Here is an 18,835-nt window from a genome sequence, read left to right as displayed (position 1 = left end):
AATAAAAGATATTGTTCATAACAGAAATCCCAACTTGTACAAACCGATTCATGATTGTGTGTGTAAACGATGGAATAGACTTAATCTTCCACTACATTGCTTGGCGTATATCCTTACACCAAAATACTACTCTACATCTTGGTTGGGCCAACCTGCACCAGGGGGTGGGATTAGGACCAAACCCCATTTAGATCCAGAGGTAACTAGTGGATATTTGCAGGCATTAAAAAGTTGATACCTGACAAGGAGGAATGTGCAGTTGTGCGCCTTGAAATAGGCAAATACTTCAGTGGCACTGGTTTTTATGGTAACTTCCATGCAATGGACGACAGAGATAGATTTGATTCTCTCACATGGTGGGAAACATATGGCGGCCAGGGACTTTTGCCAAAATTGGCAAAAAAAGTTCTTTCACAGGTTGTAAATACTTCTTCTGCAAAGAAGTGTTGGAGTGCCTACAGCTACATACATAATGTGAAAAGAAACAGACTCAATGAAAACCGAGCAGAAAGCTTGGTTTATGTGCACTACAACTTGAGGTTGTTGAGTCATTACTGTGATCGGGCTTATGAGGATCCCACATATAAAATTTGGGACAATCACCCAGAGGATGACAATTTGGAGGATGGCATTGTACATCTTGAAGAACTGGAACAAGAACTTATAAGGGATGAAGATGAAGCAACTGCAGCAGCCATGCCACCTCCACCTCCACCATCCAGTAGCAGTGCTCGAGATCCAAGTCTTGTTCCTTTGTTGTCACCACCTCCATCTACACCTTCACGTGGAGGGCATGTGCCTTCTAGTTCTGGTCGTCGGTCTGCGCGGGAGACTCCTAGAAGACCACCACGACCTGCTTATACTCCTGGAGACTCTCATGGCAAGGGCCACATGTAGATTTACAGTTTACTTGTCTTTTCTAGTTTCTATTAGACTTTAGTTTTCATAACTGTTGAGTTTTGAGTCCTTGACTCTTGACTCTTGACTCTTTCATATCATAATGATATTTTTTGTAAACAATATATGACTATGACAATGAAAATTTGAAGTTTGAAGTTGGCAATTATAACTCATTGGTAATGATTGTGAATTATGAATATGATGCTTCGTGAAAGACTAAAGTTGTTTCATTTCATTTCAATATTCATGTTTCATTTTATAACATTTCATTTCATGTTAACAGTTAGAAGTTAGGACTTAGAAATATCTAAGATATCACTACTTGTAATGGTTAAACTTAGCTTGCAAGTACAACTTTGGTGATCAATGATGATAAATGTTATATATTGAATTTTCAATTTTGAAAGCTTGAAGTTGAAACTTTAAGATTGAATTTGATGAATCATGATTCACGAGACTCAATATGTTGCAGTTGTAAAATGTATTTTACTAACTTGTGGACATGGTTGATGAAGATTATAATTTCTAGATGATTGATCATTGATGTGATATGGTTCAATGATCAATGATCAATCTATGTTTTTTTATGTTTTTTATGTCTAATTCATCATTCTACATGTTTTTGTTGACATATATGTATCAAAAATTAAAAAATATAAAAAATATATATTTTTTTTAAAAATCAGTCCAGGATTTGCTCCCAAAACGGGAGCTTCTGAAAATGGTCGCTCCCGCTCCCGTTTCCGCTCCCGCTCCCGCTCCTGCTCCCAAGTAACATAGGGCCAAATTATGTCTACAGAGGGAGGTTGGGTTTGCCAGTGCGAGTTACCAGTTTACTGTTGAAATTCCTAAGTATTACCCATTAGAAATTTTATTTGTACTCTCTGGTTTATTTCGCCTACTTGTTTAATTACTAACAAGTTATTTAACCATATAAACATTGAAATAAACACAATACAGTCTCAACCATCTACATATCAATAGCTGAAAGAAATAGACAAACACACAAGTGACACCATTATTTTTGGACAATCGTCCTCGAAAAAACCCAATGCGGGAAAACCAATGCAGCAATTCTGAGGGTTTATTATTATGCAATCTTTCTGAGTACAACTAGGTGCCAAACTAGCTCACCCAACAGAGAAAATAATCTGGCAGTAATACCTCTCTCTTCGGAAGCAGATATTCTAAAAGTCTGCCCCATGAAACCCTCTCCAGCACAATCTGAAGCACTGTGTCAGCCCTCTTGGCCTCTGCGTCGGCCTGAAAACCTCTGTGTCAGCCCTCTGAGGCTCTGTGCAGCCTCTCTAGCTCTCTGCGTCACTCCTGCAGCCTCTGCGTGGATGATGCAGGGCCTTCTAGCCTTTGCGCTGACCCTGCTAGCCTCTGCATGGCTCCCTCTGGCTTTTGCGTCTGCCTCTCTGCCTTTGCGCTGGTCTTCCGGCGCTATCTCTGCCTCGTACTCACTGCCCCTTGCTGCAACTCTGATCACTGATTTGATTTCTCTTAGCAAACCCCGTTCTAGAAAATCGAATGACTGATCACTCTGGTGTGTTCTCCAACTGACCCTTAAGCCTCCTCTTATACTTTTTCTGTTGAGTCTTCAACGGCCGATATTACATTTCTAATCAACAACTAAGATTAGATTTGGTGATCCATGTTCTTTAGAACCTTCTAACCCAGTTTTATATTAATACCCATTAATATTTTATTTTTCCTAAGTTTAGACTTAGGAACTCCATTAAAAATATTAATTATTTTAATATCTCCTTAACCGGGTAGAATCTGCCCAAACCATTTCTGGGTCTTGGAGATCTCATGTGCTTTAGCCTCCACCAATTTTCATGGCTAGAGCACATCCAATCATACCCCAAATCAACACTCCCTCTTAGCGAGGATTATGCTCTAGTAATACTCCATCACTGAGCATCACCCTGATTATATGGCATCAGTATCTGTGCTGATGCTAGGCCTCCCCGCCCAACATCCTCTGCATTGTTGCATCATGTATTGTTGCCCATGGCTCTGCCACTGCCATTGCTACACCCGTACAACAGCTCCCTCTGCTTGTTCTTGGTCCTTTCTCCCAACACTGCATCTACACTGCAGTTCTCTCTCATCATGCTAGTGCACTGCAACTCAATTACTGAGAAGTAAGTAACTAATCTACCCAACTATTGACATCCTTGTCAAGCTAGAAACCCTCCCGATGTTGAAGCTCTCTCTGCCACTATCCTGTGCTCCCTCTGCTGCCTCTGCGTTGTTGCAACAACTGTGTGCCTCTTGCACCGTTGCAACAACTATGTGCCTCCCGCACCGCTACAAACCTCTATGTGCCATCCTGCATTGTTGCAACCTCCTCGGTGCCTCTCGCACTACTGCAACCTCTCTACGCTGCCAGGGACTGCTGCACTTCTAGCACTCTCTGTTGCTTCATTCGCATCTGTTTCTACTGACATCCGCCATCCTACTACTCCCACTTCGGGGCTCTCGTAGCCAGGTATGATCCAAGAGTTTGGGTACCTCAAGGATCTTGTCCCTCATCGCTTATAGTCCTGCTGACTACAACTCGATGTCTCCCCACCTCTTCTCTAGAGGTACATGAGCACTCATGGCACAACCGTCATCCTCCTCTACCTCCTTTTCCGCCTTTTTTGGCGTTGCCTTGGAGTCAGACACCTCTCCCTTAATCTTCTTCCTCGGACACCGATTCGCATAATGTCGCAGTTCCCCACAGTTGAAGCACTTTATCTTGGAGAGGTCTTTTTTCTTCCTCTTCTCCTGCTTCCCTGCAGATGTCAGAGTTGCATCCTCTTCCTCCTCTTTCTTGATCCGAGCTCCTTTATTGCTGCTTCCCATCTTCGTTAGCCATCTAATCTCTTCTTGGCGAAGAGTTACCCACAATTCTTCCCAATCTGGAAGATTCGCTCTGCCCAGAATACTCTGGACGAATGTCTCCCACTCCTCGGAAACTACGTTTAGGATGGTCCTCACCATCAGCTCCTGATCCGGCGTGGCCCCTATGGAAATCAGTTGGTCCCAGATCTCCTGCAACCTGTTGAGGAAGTGATCTACCTGCTCCCCCTTCTGCATCTGGTACGACCGCAACTAATTCTCCAGTAGCATCTTCCTCTACACGAAAGTGCCTTGATACAATGTCTTCAAGGTATCCCACATTTCCTTTGTCGTCTCCTTCTCGGCAATATGTTGAACCACATGATCCTTGACCTCATCAAGGATTGTGCATTTCGCCTTGGCCATCGCATCCTCATACTTTTCATTGTCAGCGGGGTCGACTGGGATAGCCACGGTTCTCAAGGCGAAGGCCTTGATGCGATATCTATCTAGAACGGACAGGATCCTAGCCTTCCAGCTGACAAAGTTGTATGTGATGCAGGGCTAATACCCAGCTATACCCACAATATGCATATTCTCTTTAGACCCAGGAATTCCTATGACCACCTTCGTCAAACCCTTCATAAACTAAGGTTAAGGTCATTCATTTCATCTTCAAGCGGAAACATTTCATTACACTTCCCATAGTCTAACCCTTCATTAGACTCCTTATCGGAACTTTATAACTTAACTCTTCATTAAACTCAATAGAGTATACCTTCGGAGCTTTCAACTTGCGATATGCGACAACCTTCCCCACCGTTGATTTCTTTCACCCAGATCAACGGCTATCACACTATCGCATCAAATCATTACGTGCCTCCTTTGCCTCTCGCATGCGATATGCGATTACAACCGGACTTCAAATAAAATTAAACCGCGCCTATAACCTCTTCGGTTCCACCTTTTCAATTCCTTTATAGCAACCTTTCTCCACCGTCAATCTTGTCTTCGATCTGACGGCTGATGTCTTTTCCCGATCACCAAACTAGCTAACGCTTTGTGACCATTGATCTAGATCTACTTGATCTGACAATCCAAAACGATATCGAGTGGGACACTTACGCGAGGTTTAATGCCTTTTTGGACCCGATGGGAATTATAAACTCTCAACCTATAAAAGTTCAAGTTCGCCCTTACGGTTAACGCTCAATCAACTTACGACCTGATATCCGTTGGATGATGAGGCCTTTAAATCCTAAGGTCCAGGTTGATTCCCGTCTTTCTCCTTCCGCCAATACTTAGATTGAATCTTTGTCGTTCATTTCTTAGCTCTATCTTATGACTTAATCCTGGCCGCTCATCACAAACAAATCTCGTCCATTGATCTTCTAGATCCAATGGCCACTGTGCATCAACACTTCCATTCTTCGCGCTTCTTTTCACTTGAGTTTTTACGCCAATTCTTTAATGTTCTTCTGTGATTTTGTTTCCTTCAGGGTTCTGGTCTTTCGTCATTCCGCCACAACTCTCTCCTTAATTTAACTCCATTCGTGCCTTTATGTTCCTCCACCTTCTCTGTAACACTAAAGGCTTTCTTCTGTACTGTCCATGTATACAAAGCCATAACACTTCTCTATGGTTCTCTCCTCAAACCTTTAGTTGACAAACAATTCTACCCAACACTTCTCTTGCTGGAATTGTTGTCTCTAAGACAACTCTACCCACAATCGCAACTGTGGAGCTACCTCAACAACTTCTACCCAACACTCCACCTGGAAGTTGTTCTATTACGCTTCTCTGTATTTCGCCTTTGTTCTGCACCTGCAACATAAGTTACGCAGAAACACTCTAGCCACACACAGATTATAATTCAATTACACAGTACACATTGTACAAACTCTGAATCGAGTTATTTGTATTAATAAACGAGTATTTACACAAGAGTCTCTCTCTGGCCTGATTTTCTGGTCAGTGGCCTTTCTTCTCCTGCTTGTAGGCTTACAATCCGACTCTTTGACTCACTAGCTACTTTCTAGCTATTTCTCTAACTACTAACTGACTAACTCGTTCTCGCCTCTTAGGCTTACCTTTATACAAAAAGGTTTAGATGAACTAATTCTAGTTCAGATCCTTAATCTGCTGAACAAACTCCTCAATATTCTCTATGTCCACTTTTAACACCTACTTATCCCTAAGAGTCCTCTCTAGTTCCTCGAATCATGAGGCCAATAAGAGTTACAATTCATTTATAACTCTCCATCATCATTAACCACTCATGTTCTCCCACACTTGAGACCATTTACAAATATCCTCACACTTATCTAATTAATTCCTACTTTAACCACTCAAAACATTAATAATTACATACATAGGAATCCAACTTCCTTGAAAACACAAGACCCCCTATGTCTACTAAAATACAATGATAGTTTTGAGCTAATGCTCCTACATCAGTACGCCTCGTCCAGCTTGTCCTGATCCCTCAATCCATTCATGGCCATCTCTCTGCTCTTCTTTTTGACTCCTCTAAGTCTCTACTTCCCTCCTAGAAGTTCTCTCTTTGACTCCCTCTAAGTCGTTACTTCCCTCCTGGAAGTTCTCTGCTAGACTCCCTCTAAGTCTCGATTTCCCTCATGGAAATCCACCTGCCAACCGTCGACTCGCACCTCTTCGATCTCCTATGCACCTGCAACACTGATCTGGATTTCTTGGCTAGAAATACGCCTAGGTAGCGACTCCCACTACCTTGGTTTTGCCTTGTTAGGTATTGTTCTATCTTGGCAGCAACAGCACCCCACCAGCTTCACTCCCCGCAATCTGCCCATAGCTTCCTATGCCCCAACAACTGAAGGACTGAGCCTCTAGGCTCTACGCAATCCCGGGAAGGCCGATTTGCTCCCTTGGCCAACTGCGTCAACCCTCCTGGTCTCTGCATGGCTCTTCATGAGCCCCTTCTGCATTCTCCTGCCTCTGCATTGGCCTCTCTCTGGCTCGAACTGATGACGCAGTCCCTCTGCATCAACCCTTCTCTACTGCTTTCTTCCTAGGAACAGCTTTTGTCACTCGGGACAGTTGTTTATGCTACAAATTCTCCGATTCAGCTAGCGCCTTCAACTCTCCTGTGATCTACAATGCTCTAATACCATGTTAAAATTTATAAGTATTACCCATTAGAAATTTTATCTGTATACTCTGGTTTATTTCGCCTACTTATTTAATTACTAACAAGTTATTTAACCATATAAACACTGAAATAAACACAATAAAGTCTCAACCATCAACAAATCAACAGCTGAAAGAAATAGACAAACACACAAGTGACACCGTTATTTTTGGACAATCGTCCTCGGAAAAACCCAATGCGGGAAAACGGGTGCAGCAATTCTGAGGGTTTATTATTACGCAGTCTTTCTGAGTACAACTAGGTGCCCAACTGGCTCACCCAACAGAGAAAATAATCCAGCAGTAATACCTCTCTCTTCAGAAGCAGATATTCTGAAAGTCTGCCCCACGAAACCCTCTCCAGCACAATAGGAAGCACTGTGTCAGCCCTCCTGGGCTCTGCATCAACTTGAAACCCTCTGCGTCAGCCATCTGAGGCTCTCTATAGCCTCTCTGGCTCTTTTCGTCACTCCTGCAGCCTCTGCGTGGATGACACAAGCCCTTCTAGCCTCTGCGTTGTCCTTGCTAGCCTCTGTGTGGCTCCCTCTGGCTTCTGCATCTGCCTCTCTGCCTCTGCATTGGTCTTCCAGCACTATCTCTGCCTCGTACTCACTGCCCCTCGCTGCAACTCTGATCACTGATTCGATTTCTCTTAGCAAACCGCGCTCTAGAAAATTGAATGATTGATCACTCTGGTGTGTTCTCCAACTAACCCTTAAGCCTCCTCTTACACTTTTTTTGTTGAGTCTTCAACGGTCGATATTACATCTCTAATCAACGGCTAAGATTAGATTTGGCTTGATCCATGTCCTTTAGAACCTTCTAACCCAGTTTTATATTAATATCCACTAATATTTTATTTTACCTAATTTTTGACCTGGGAACTCCATTAAAAATATTAATTATTTTAATATCTCCTTAACCGGGTAGAATCTGTCCAAACCATTTCTGGGTCTTGGAGATCTCATGTGCTTTAGCCTCTCCACCAATTTTCATGGCTAGAGCACATTCAATGTACCCCAAATCAACATTTACCAGTGCAAGTTGTCGAATGACCAATTCGTGTTGCTAGTTGCCAGAGCGATTTTGCTAGAGGCAATGCGAGTGGCTTGTTTGAGTTGTTGGAGGCAGAATAACTTGTTAGAACAAAATTATGAAGCAATGTGAGTCGCCGAAAAGGACAGTGCGCATTTCTAGTTGGCCAATGCGAATTGTCAATTGAACGTTGAGATTATTTGCAAAGGTTCAATTTGGTCAATAGAAGTGAAGCAAGTAATTTGTCAAAGCTTTATCAGTGTAAGGCAAGCAGTTTATGTAATCTTTCAATTACACGATTTTGTTTTATTTCATTTGGACAGCAAAGCACGCAGAGGGCTGTGGAGACTAGGAGTGTTGGAGAGGCTTGGAGATTTTGCCATTTTGGAGCTAAATCAACTTCGTGGAGGAGAAAAGCAAAGAGTGTGCTAAGGAGACCGATCATCTCCATAAAAACGGTATGGGCACCAATGTCTTTTGTTTTCATTGTTTTGAAACTTTGTTTTTGTTTTTTTTCGATGTTTTTTGTTGGGTTTGGAATGGGGTTTTTGACATTTGTCCAATGTAATATTTTTTTAGTTTTTTTGGTTGGGTTTGAAATGGGGTTTTTGACATTTGTCCAATGTATTGTTTTTTTAGTTTTTTTGGTTGGGTTTGGAATGGGGTTTATTAAATTGTATGTAATTTTTTTTAGTTTTTGTACAATATAAATAGTAAAATACTAAATTGTAAGTTTGTAACTTGAAATACTAAATTGTAATCTTTATTTTCCCATAGGTTCACCGAAACACCATTCAAGTTTTCAACTTCAAAGTTCAAAATCAAACATGCCAAGGAAATTGGATCCTTTCTGGGAATATGGTGAACCTAATGCTCCGAATGATAGACTAAACTTGACTTGCAAGTTGTGTGGGCACCATATGTCCGGGTGGGTGTACAGATTGAAGTATCACCTTGCAAAAATCCCTAGATTTGATGTAGGGCCTTGCAAAAATACAAATCCTGAACTCATCCAAAGAGCCATGAAAGCATTGGAAATTTTAGACCAAAATAGAGAGACCAAAGAAGAAGTGAAGAGGCAACTAAAAAAGTCAGTTGAACAAGCAAGTGGCATTGGTTCTACTGCAGCATCAACCAATCCGATAGCTGCCTCATAATTTTTGGTTCCTCGAACCACACCTGGTTCAAAGCCATCTATCAGTTCAATGCTAAAAAGAACTAAGAAAGAACAAGCTGACAAGTTGCTGGCAAAATTTCTCCTTTGGAGTGATATTCCTTTCAGCATTGTAAGGAATAATCCATTTTTCCAACCTGTTATTGCAACTATTGGCCCAGGGTACAAAATCTCTTCTTATCATGATTTCAGAGGCCGGATTCTTCAAAATGAAAAACTTGATTGCACCAAAAGATTGGAGGATTTTAGGGCGTCATGGGCACAAACAGGATGCACTGTTATGTCAGATGGTTGGACTGACCAAAAGAGGAGAACCCTTATAAACTTCTCGGTTAGTTGTCCCAAGGGGACTATGTTTATCAAATCTGTTGATGCATCTGCACAAATCAAAGATGCAAGAACTTTATGTGATTTGCTAGATGTGTTTATTTTGGAGGTGGGTGCAGAAAATGTTGTCCAAGTCATAACGGACAATGCTGCAAATTATGTTGTTGCTAGCAGGATGCTTATGGATAGGCATCCTACTTTATTTTGAACACATTGTGCTGCACACTGTATTGATTTGATGTTGGAGGACATAGGGAAAATTCCCTTTGTCAAAGATATTGTTGAGTCATCCAAAAACATTACAAAATTTATAGATAGCCATACATCTGTGCTTAGCTTGATGAGAAGATTCACCAACAACAAAGAGTTTGTGTGCCTCGCCATTACACGGTTTGCCAACAGTTTCATATCTCTTCAATCCCTCTTGAATTTTATGTGGGATGTGAAGAGAATGTTTCTTTCAGAGGAGTGGCGTGCTTTGCCAATGAGCCGCAAACCAGAGGGAGAGGTCGTATGCAGACTAGTTTCATGCCAGGAAGACTTCTGGGTGGAGTGCAGGAGGTGTGCGCCGTTACTGAACCTTTGGTAAGGGTTCTTTGGTTAGTTGATGGTGAGAAGCCTGCAATGAGCTATTTGTATGAAGCCATGGACAGGGCCAAAGAAGCCATTAAGGCCTACTATGATGATAAGGGAGATGAGGGGTTTCAGAGACAACTCCTCCTATGGGGAGTGATTGATGAGTGATGGAACAACACACTCCATTGTCCCATTCATGTTGCTGGAGTTTTCCTGAACCCCGTATTTTCTTACGCATGTGCATTTGTATTTGATGCTGAGATCATGGATGGATTCTTATCCTGTGTCTAGAAGATGATGCGATCTCCAGCAGAACGTACAGAGATCTCTAAAGAGCTTGAGACATATAGGATGGCAGGTGGCACATTTGGCTTTGACATGGTTGTGACTAATAGGACGATTAAAATGCCAGGTATTTTTTTAGTTTGTAGCTTTGTTTCAAATTTCATTGTCTTTTCAAATTCCTTTTTTTTCTTATGTTTATTTAAAATTTTATTTGTAATTTTGTTATAGATACATGGTGGAGAATGTATGGTGCCAGGGTACCCCTTCTGCAAAAGCTTGCCATTCGAATCCTCAACCAAACATGTATCTCCTCAAGACGTGAGCGCAACTGGAGTGTATTTGAAAAAATACACAACAAGAAGCGCAACAGGTTAACACTTAAACATTTAAAATATTGCAAATTTCCAAATAAATTTTTGAATTCATTAAACAATATTTCCTTTATAATTATTAATTATTATTTCATGATCTTTGTACAGGTTGGAGTCCCAGCGACTTAATGACATGGTTTATGTCTACTACAATCTTCGATTGTGGGTGAGGCAACTTGAGAGGACACCTGATATGGAGGCCATCTCATTGGATGGGATTGACACCACTGCTGCATGGAGGGTTGAGGCCGAGAGGCCTCTCATGGAGTCTGTTGATGATTGCTTAGTGCAAGATGTAGTGGAGGGGGAGGAAGAGGAGGTGACCCCACCTGCCCGGGCTACCCCTGCCACCAGTAGAGGACGTGGTCTACCTCCTATAGCTCCTACTTCTAGTTCTTCAACTTCTAGAGCACAACAGACTCCACTACCAACTCCACCAGCACCAGCATGTACATCTAGAGGGAAAGGGAAAGCTATGGCATTTTCTCGCAAGATGGGCAGAGGAAATCAGTAGTATTAGACTTTAGTTATTTTGTTCATTTTATTGTATATGACATTATGACTCATGAGATACATTATTATATTTTTTGTTGATATTTTGAGGCTGAGTTGGGACTCAGGAGTGAGGACTTACTATTCAAGACATGATTCACTGTTATGTGTGATTTTAGCACTAGAAATGATATTAAACATCTTATATATTAGTTCTTTCATCATATTTATGTGTCAATGTATTTATTTTATGTTGTAGATGGTTTAGATATTAAAAAAAATGAATATTTTTGTACCAAACGATTTTTTCCCGATTATTACGATTTTTTCCTCACGCCGATATTATCCCGATAACGTTTAGTGCAACATTGTTATTAAGTGACCCACTTTAGTCACTTTATTAATTAAAATTTAAAAATCAATTTAATAAAAGAATGTTCACTTTATTAATTAATTAAGTGAACTCCTGAAAAAACATAGGATACTTTTAATGATGATTTCCATAAGTAGACACCCTCATGGAAATACTTGCCTGAGCTACAACCACTAGCATTTCTTGATGTATTCTGATTCAAACTCAAGAGATGTATTGGCATTATTTTGCTTATCTGCACTCTTGCTATATAAATGAGAACTTTTCCATATTTGGATTCATGATATATGTTTTTCTTTAAAGTTTGAATATTTTATGTATTTTTTGGTCGATCTGTTTTTTTCTGATTCTGGTTTGGTTCCAGTTTTAGGGTCGACCAGTTCAATGACCAATTCAATTCTGATAACATTGGACATAATATCAACACCCTTGGAAGAGAGAGAATAACCACACTCAAATTTGTTATTTTTTTATAGCTAGAGATATGATGAGGAAACCAAGAGAAGTAAGACTACCTAGTTTTCACCTCGATGAGATTCAAGACTTCTTTATAACATCTCCATTCCATCTTCCTTTCCACACTTGTGCAATTTTATCAAACCATATGTAATTATTGATTACCACCAAGAGACACACATACCCACACATCAAGCAGGAATATCACTCTTTTCTTTTGTATCACTAGTGATCTTCCAATGAACAAACTTAGTAACCATACTAGGAAGAGTTGTTTGTTTCCAATTTTCTTTCCTTTTCTTCTGGTGTCACTTAGGACTTGAATTGAAGTTTAGAAAGTTTAGAAGCTTTAATTTTAAGCGTTGGGATAGTCTTTGTGCAAAATACAAATTTAGCAACACCTACAAGCAAGGGGCATTGAGTGTTTACTGTTTATGCTGAAAAAGCCTCATGTGGGGAAACCAAAGCAATCATTCCTTTCCCCATATATCTCCAAATGTACAATGTGTCCCTTTAAAATATATATAAAGTTAGATGACCATAAACAAAGTATCAAATTAGACATTTGGTTCATTTGGTCCACGAATCTTTCAACTAATCTTCCCTCCTAATTAGTCTCACTGTCATAGTTATCTGTTTTGAATGCAGGTATAAATGTATAATCTACTTGTCAGTGCTGGCTTGCTCAAGTGGTAAAGGTGATATGTTAATATAGCCTCCACATGGGTTTAAGTCTTACGAACAACATGATAATTCAGGTGGACTTTGGGCCCTTGTGCAATAGCACCATAAACTACAATAATGCTCTCTTTTCAGCCCATTTCCTAGGGAACAGAAAAAAGCAATGTCTTAAGACCTGTTAACATGCAAAAAATCATGTTTGAATAAGAGAATATTTTGCCCATATTAATCTGACCTACTTATAAACATGCTCTAAACCTGGAATAAGGGTTTTAGGGGGTACATCATCTGAAAAGAAATAACTGAAGGTTGCAATTTTAGACCATAGTAATAGCAACTCAAGCAATCAGTGACAATATTTCACCATAATTGCCCAATCCTTCCTGTAAAAATAATGTCTAACCAATTGGCAAAAGTGTAGAAAAGAAACCAGTACATACTTCTCGCGGTCTTCAAGAAATTTCAGAATACTTTTCGGAAGCATTCCATCTTTCTTTGGGTTTTTATGAAAGTTTTGATCCTCGGCAGAAGTGGAATTGGAGTTCTGTTTAATTTTATGTTCTTTGGCCAAGCTTGCATCTTCTGCAGTTTCAATCAGTTTTTCTTTTTCTAGCTTTTCCTGCGATAACTCTTTCTTCATTGCTTGTTGCTTTCGCCTTTGCTTTGCTTCTGTAGCTACCCTGAACCAAGTAAAAAACAACACGATATGAAAGCAATCCTGAAAGTAATCATTAATGGACAATGAAAGAATGAGAACAGTTTATTCAGCCAAACCCCTGCATAAACATTGATACAAATATTAAATGCTTGTTCATCACATCCAAACTCAGAAAGGCAACTACTGTACTTCATCATAGAAAGAAACTACAAGCAGAAAGCAATTAACTAAGACCTAAGCATGAATCTGCTTCCTAAGAGTGTGAGCACCAAGGTGAAAAACAAAACCTACCTATGAAGCCATATATGGGAATATGTAATGGACCAATCGGATATTAGACAAGAAACCCTTAGAGAAGGGACAAAGTCATTCGTCTGAAGTCATTATATATTTAAAAAATACAAATGAATGACGATTATAATAAAACAACAGGATCTCTTTTTTAATGTTTGAAAATATGAGTCATGATGAATGGACACGACCTTTATGGGACCTAACTAATAATAATTTATAATAACAACAATGTCACCTGTGTTCATTACATGCAACTCCTCCACACACTTCATCCTTGAAGTGTGATCAAGGACTGATGTCGGAATTCAACTTCTTCCACAAATCAAGAATAGATCATACTCTTTGTTTACTACAACAAAATTGTCATTCCCGATGAAGAGTGATGAATGAATCACTGAAGCAATCAAACTAATATCATACACCCAATGAGGATCCAAGAAACAAGTAGTGACTGATGCAACTTGCATCTTGAACCTAGGATTCAGCTGGTAATATAAAATATTCAAGAAATGTTGCTTTGATACTTTGTGAACAATCATGGATTTGAAAGACAGCCCAAAAATTGGTTGATGTATGTGGCTCGATCTGATTCCTCTTTTACTGTAATTGTTTGCACTTCAACTTTAGCATCAACATTTTTGATAATAGGTTCGTCTTGACTTTCCCCATGGTCATCAATGTTTTCTTCAATATCTTCCTTAACACGTACTTGTCTTTTACCTAATGAAATTTCATTTCTGGTTGAGACACTTGAATGTCTAGGAATTATGCTGTCATATATGGCCTCAATGTTTTCGCACATCATATAACCACATTGACAGAAAGTGTATGGGCACTTGGTGAGACCACTTGCTTTTCTCTTTTCAAGTTAAAAAACAAAACAGAGTAACTGCCGTGATATGTTTTGCTTCCATCCAAAATCAAGTTCATAGTTGTTAGCATGAGGCAAATACCAAGTCATTCTTATTTTCATTAACACTTTCAAAAAAAAGAAAAAATTCAAAGATTACATAGTCACACTCAAGGTCAAACATGAGATGGCATGAAATGCCCCTCACAACAATCTCTAGATGTCTTATTTGTTGCACATAGTGTTTTCATTGATGAAAACAAGTGTCATTGATGTCAAAGGGGATGGCTGAGGAAGCAGCAGTGTCATTCATGAATCAGTATGATAGTTTGATCTCTTGCATACCCTCATCAAGTGAAGACAAAGATATTTAAATTTTATTAAGTTTTTTACCAAGTTAGGATGTCCTAATGAATCTAAGAATGGTATGGTTGGATAGTCCTCTCCGATACCTTTCCAATGGTATAGCACACACTGAGAAACTTCTCCAAGATGAGAAGTTATGGTCATTTGAAGATCAGCATTAGTAAACAACGTAAACTAAGGGGCAAAACCCACAAGTGCATTTTTTGGGAAGATCTATGATTCAGTGGTCAAATCTACAAGGAATATCACATAAACTTACACAAAGATTAAAACAATAAAAAGTTGAACATCTCTACTTATATCCAACGGACCCAACAACTGGATGGAGAATTGGTCGACATGTGACATATCAACTTGTCCGAGCTTTAATGAAGGTTGGCCCTCATTATGTCTCGATCTCGTAGCAACACGTGGACCCCTCTATCAGATGACACATGGATTCTCCTGCACAGTCAATGGCGACATGGCAGTCTTGACATGTGGCGAAGTTTGGTAGGTCAAATGTGGCAGAAAAGATAATGTGGTGGTTCAAGGACACATGGACCATTCAGTCGGATGACATGTGGACTCTCCTACACAGTCAGTTGTGACATGGTAATCCTGTTGATGTGGCAAAGTTCGGTTAGTGAGAGGAGATGACATGGCAGCAAGTATGGTGTGGCAATGACATGACATGACATGTCATCAAGATGATGTCAACAAGGTGACATGGCTCCACCAGGGAGCACGACATGGCAAGTACAATTGGCGCATTTTGATTGGTGAAAACGCTAAAAATGGGCGACATGTGGCACCTCTCACAAGTTGCCATCTGGCATGATGATGTCAACATATACCCATGGACACGTAAGGACTAAGTCACATGGCCTGGTCATGTGGTTAAAGGCCTAAGGAATATTATCCTCAGGTCATGACACAATCACATAGTCGCGAAGTGAAAGGTCATATGAGTCAAAACTTCGGGGGTGTTGGCGTGAGCAATGGCCCCAGGTCGCCCATCATGAGCCCCGGGACCACAAAAATTAATATATATATGACCGAGGGCTCAAAGAATAGTGTGAACGATAAAGAGTAACAAAGACTCTGTGGTAAGCATAACGATTTGATTCTCAATTCGGCGGTTGGCTAAATTGTTTCCAATTCGTCGCTAAAGAGAAGTTTTAGTTTCAAACCCCTACAAAGGGCATTGTTCCCACTTTTCAAATATGACATGGTTCCAAGATTTCTGCAATTTAGTTCTATCTTGTCCATGACATGACAGTTTGGTAGTTTATTTCTATCTTCTCCATGACATGACAGTTTGGCAGTTTCGTTTCTATTCATGACGTGGTTCCACTCAATTGGATCCTTTGGCACACGTTGTGGAGGTTAAGTTTTGCCAAGTGTGACCTGACACATCAGACTAGTTGTTGAGCTGGGGGGGTTGATTCGTGTATGGCTATGTATATTCCATAGATTGGATGATAATTGGCCAAGGGATCAGATCCCATCATCTTCCCTTTGAAGTTAGCTCTAGCACAAGAAAAGTGGCTCGAAAACATAGCACTATAAGCATCATCAGATAGCGCAAATGATATTGGATTTGTGTTTAGTAGTCAAGGTCATAGATTGAGCCCTGACAGTTAAGAGGTCATAATTTTTTAATTTTTATTTTGCCTACCATTTTATATTATGTCAAACAGATAACAGACCAAAGGTGTGCATTTTGTAGACCATTGTCGAGAAGCGGCTATTTTGTAGAACACGCCCTAAAAGGGTTATTTTGTTGAACACTTACCTTTAATTTTTGGTTTTATACGGTTTTGGGGATGGGTATTGGGCTCATTTCAAAGCCAATTGGATTCTGGAAGAAGCATAATGATCAGGATTCAATTGTGAATAGTTTTGAAGGCATGAAAAAAGCCTTTATGATGTATTTTTGATGTTCAAAATCAATGTTATGTGTTTTGGGGCTTATGAGCAGGATGCAGGGAGTGTTGTGTATATGGCCAGAGCAGGTTCCAAGAAGAGTTTTAAGTGACCTAATTAATGAAAGGGATGTAACAGGGTATGAACAAGATATGATAGGTTGATAACAACATTATGATAGTAGCAATATGATCAATTTGAAGACCTATTTTGAAGAGCATGTGGATACAGTCTAAAATATTGTAAAAAGTGGTCCACACGAAGTTGAAGAAAGAGGTGGGTGACTCCACTAAGGTTGGTGCCTCAATCAGGTTGAAGCCTACAACAAGTAGAATCTTGCACACTTTTCGAGGTTGGTGCCTCAATCAAGTTGTAGGCTATTGCAAGTGGTTGGTTGCACCTATTTGAGGTTGGTGCTTCAATCAGGTTGTAGGCTATTGCAAGTGGTTGGTTGCACAATGTTGACCACACTTTTTCAATAGTCGAAGAAGCAGGGTACAAGTCAATGGACAATTTTTTTTGAAGATTAGTGTCATCATTCAGCATCAATTTTTCATTGTAAACCCAAATCCTACAAATTTATTGTAAATGATGCTAGTATGAACGTTTAATTATGTAACAACACCTAGGTAAGCCTATGATTTTGGCAAAGGATTTCATCTTAGGAAGTTTTTTAACCCCATTGAATTATGCGTGTTTCTAAACACAGATAATTGGCAGAGTTTTTCTTCTAGCTTGAACCCCAAAGCTAGGGTGGAATTCATTGACAAGGTCTTAGGTGAGTCCTAGTGTTATATCGAGTCTTTTGTAAAAGTGTGTTTGGGAATAATTTAAGCACATTTGGCTAAATTATTTTATACAAACACACTTGGTCTATACTAGATCATATTCTGTTGCAGAATTGGGTACATTATTAAGGGTCTATGTCTAAAGGTGCTTCCCCTTTCAAGGGTTGAAGTAATTGTAATATCTTGATGTAAATATATTTTGGTGCATGGTATTGTAATATCTTCATGTAAAAAAAATTTGGTGCATGGTACCCATATTTAGACACCATGGCTAAAATATTTGAGGGTGGAAAAATTATTAATCCCCTCTAGTGTCAATTAATTAATTTTTCTGTCTAAATTAAATTAAAATCCTAAGATAGACAATTAATTTTAAGTCAAAAAATAATCATAGAGAAAACAAAATTCTCTCCATGTGGAAAAACAAATTTGGGAAAAAGTGGTCATTCCCAAGGAAGAATTAAATTGACAAACCCAATTCCAAGGAAAAAAAATCAAACGAAATTCTTTCGGGCCAGAAAAGAATTATTTTTCAACAAAATTAAACTTTTTGGGTCCATTTAGTTGAAGAAATTTCATGAGTCCAAAAGAAGTCAAAATTTTAAGGGCCTTTATCAAGGAAAAAATCATTTTTTTTAAATTGAGCTTATGTACCAAAGTGTGTGACACCCTCCTCCCACATCTACCCAAGTAACCGGCCAACCGGGGTAAACTTGTGACGAAGAGTTACTATGATATGATTCAACTCCCTATGTGTCAGTTAAGGAAGTGGAACCGACAGAACACAACAACACATACCTTCCAGACCCACTACAGAACCCCTAGGAGCCATCCAAACCTTCCAGGTGACTAGCCCCTAAGACAAACTAACTTTTTAAGCATTAATCCCCCAAATGCTCCCATGACATGGGCGTGAGTGCAACTAGGACCCTCCAGTCGCACCCACAGCATGGGTATGCCTGCGACTGGGGACTTTCCCAAACAGTTTTGTGCCTACGACTCTGAATTATGTGCCACATTTCAGCTCAGGGCTCATGTCACTGCCCATAACTCCATGACACTTCCAGAAATGAAAGATAACATTGGAATAATGATACAAATGTAATTACTTGAACAAGGACTTAATTGGACCCCTACTAGCCATGACAAGCATTTCGTCAAACATGTCACAAATATGCATTCTACAAGTTTAAACAACAGATTTGAGCATAGGGGTCTCATACTTATCTGAGAATCACTAACAAGCATTGAAGCCCCATCACAATAGCTACATTACCATCTATTAAGCCATACATTCATTG

The 18,835-nt window shown here is 39.8% G+C and overlaps 1 protein-coding gene across 1 annotated transcript in view; it reads right to left on the bottom strand.

Annotated features, from left to right (window-relative positions):
- Positions 1–18,835, bottom strand: part of LOC149197077 (uncharacterized) — a 161,226-nt gene that overhangs the window by 62,570 nt on the left and 79,821 nt on the right. The window contains exon 3 of the mRNA XM_089403844.1: positions 13,111–13,350. Within this exon, the coding sequence (XP_089259970.1) occupies positions 13,111–13,350 (240 nt within the window). The remainder of the gene's footprint in view (positions 1–13,110; positions 13,351–18,835) is intronic.

This window comes from Pinus tabuliformis, chromosome 2_2 (genome assembly GCF_031772625.1).
Source record: "Pinus tabuliformis cultivar Carrire ecotype Pingquan chromosome 2_2, CPIR1, whole genome shotgun sequence".
NCBI classification, from domain to species: Eukaryota; Viridiplantae; Streptophyta; class Pinopsida; order Pinales; family Pinaceae; genus Pinus; species Pinus tabuliformis.
Note: the sequence above shows the minus strand (reverse complement) of the source record. Positions and strands in the feature narration are given on the sequence as shown.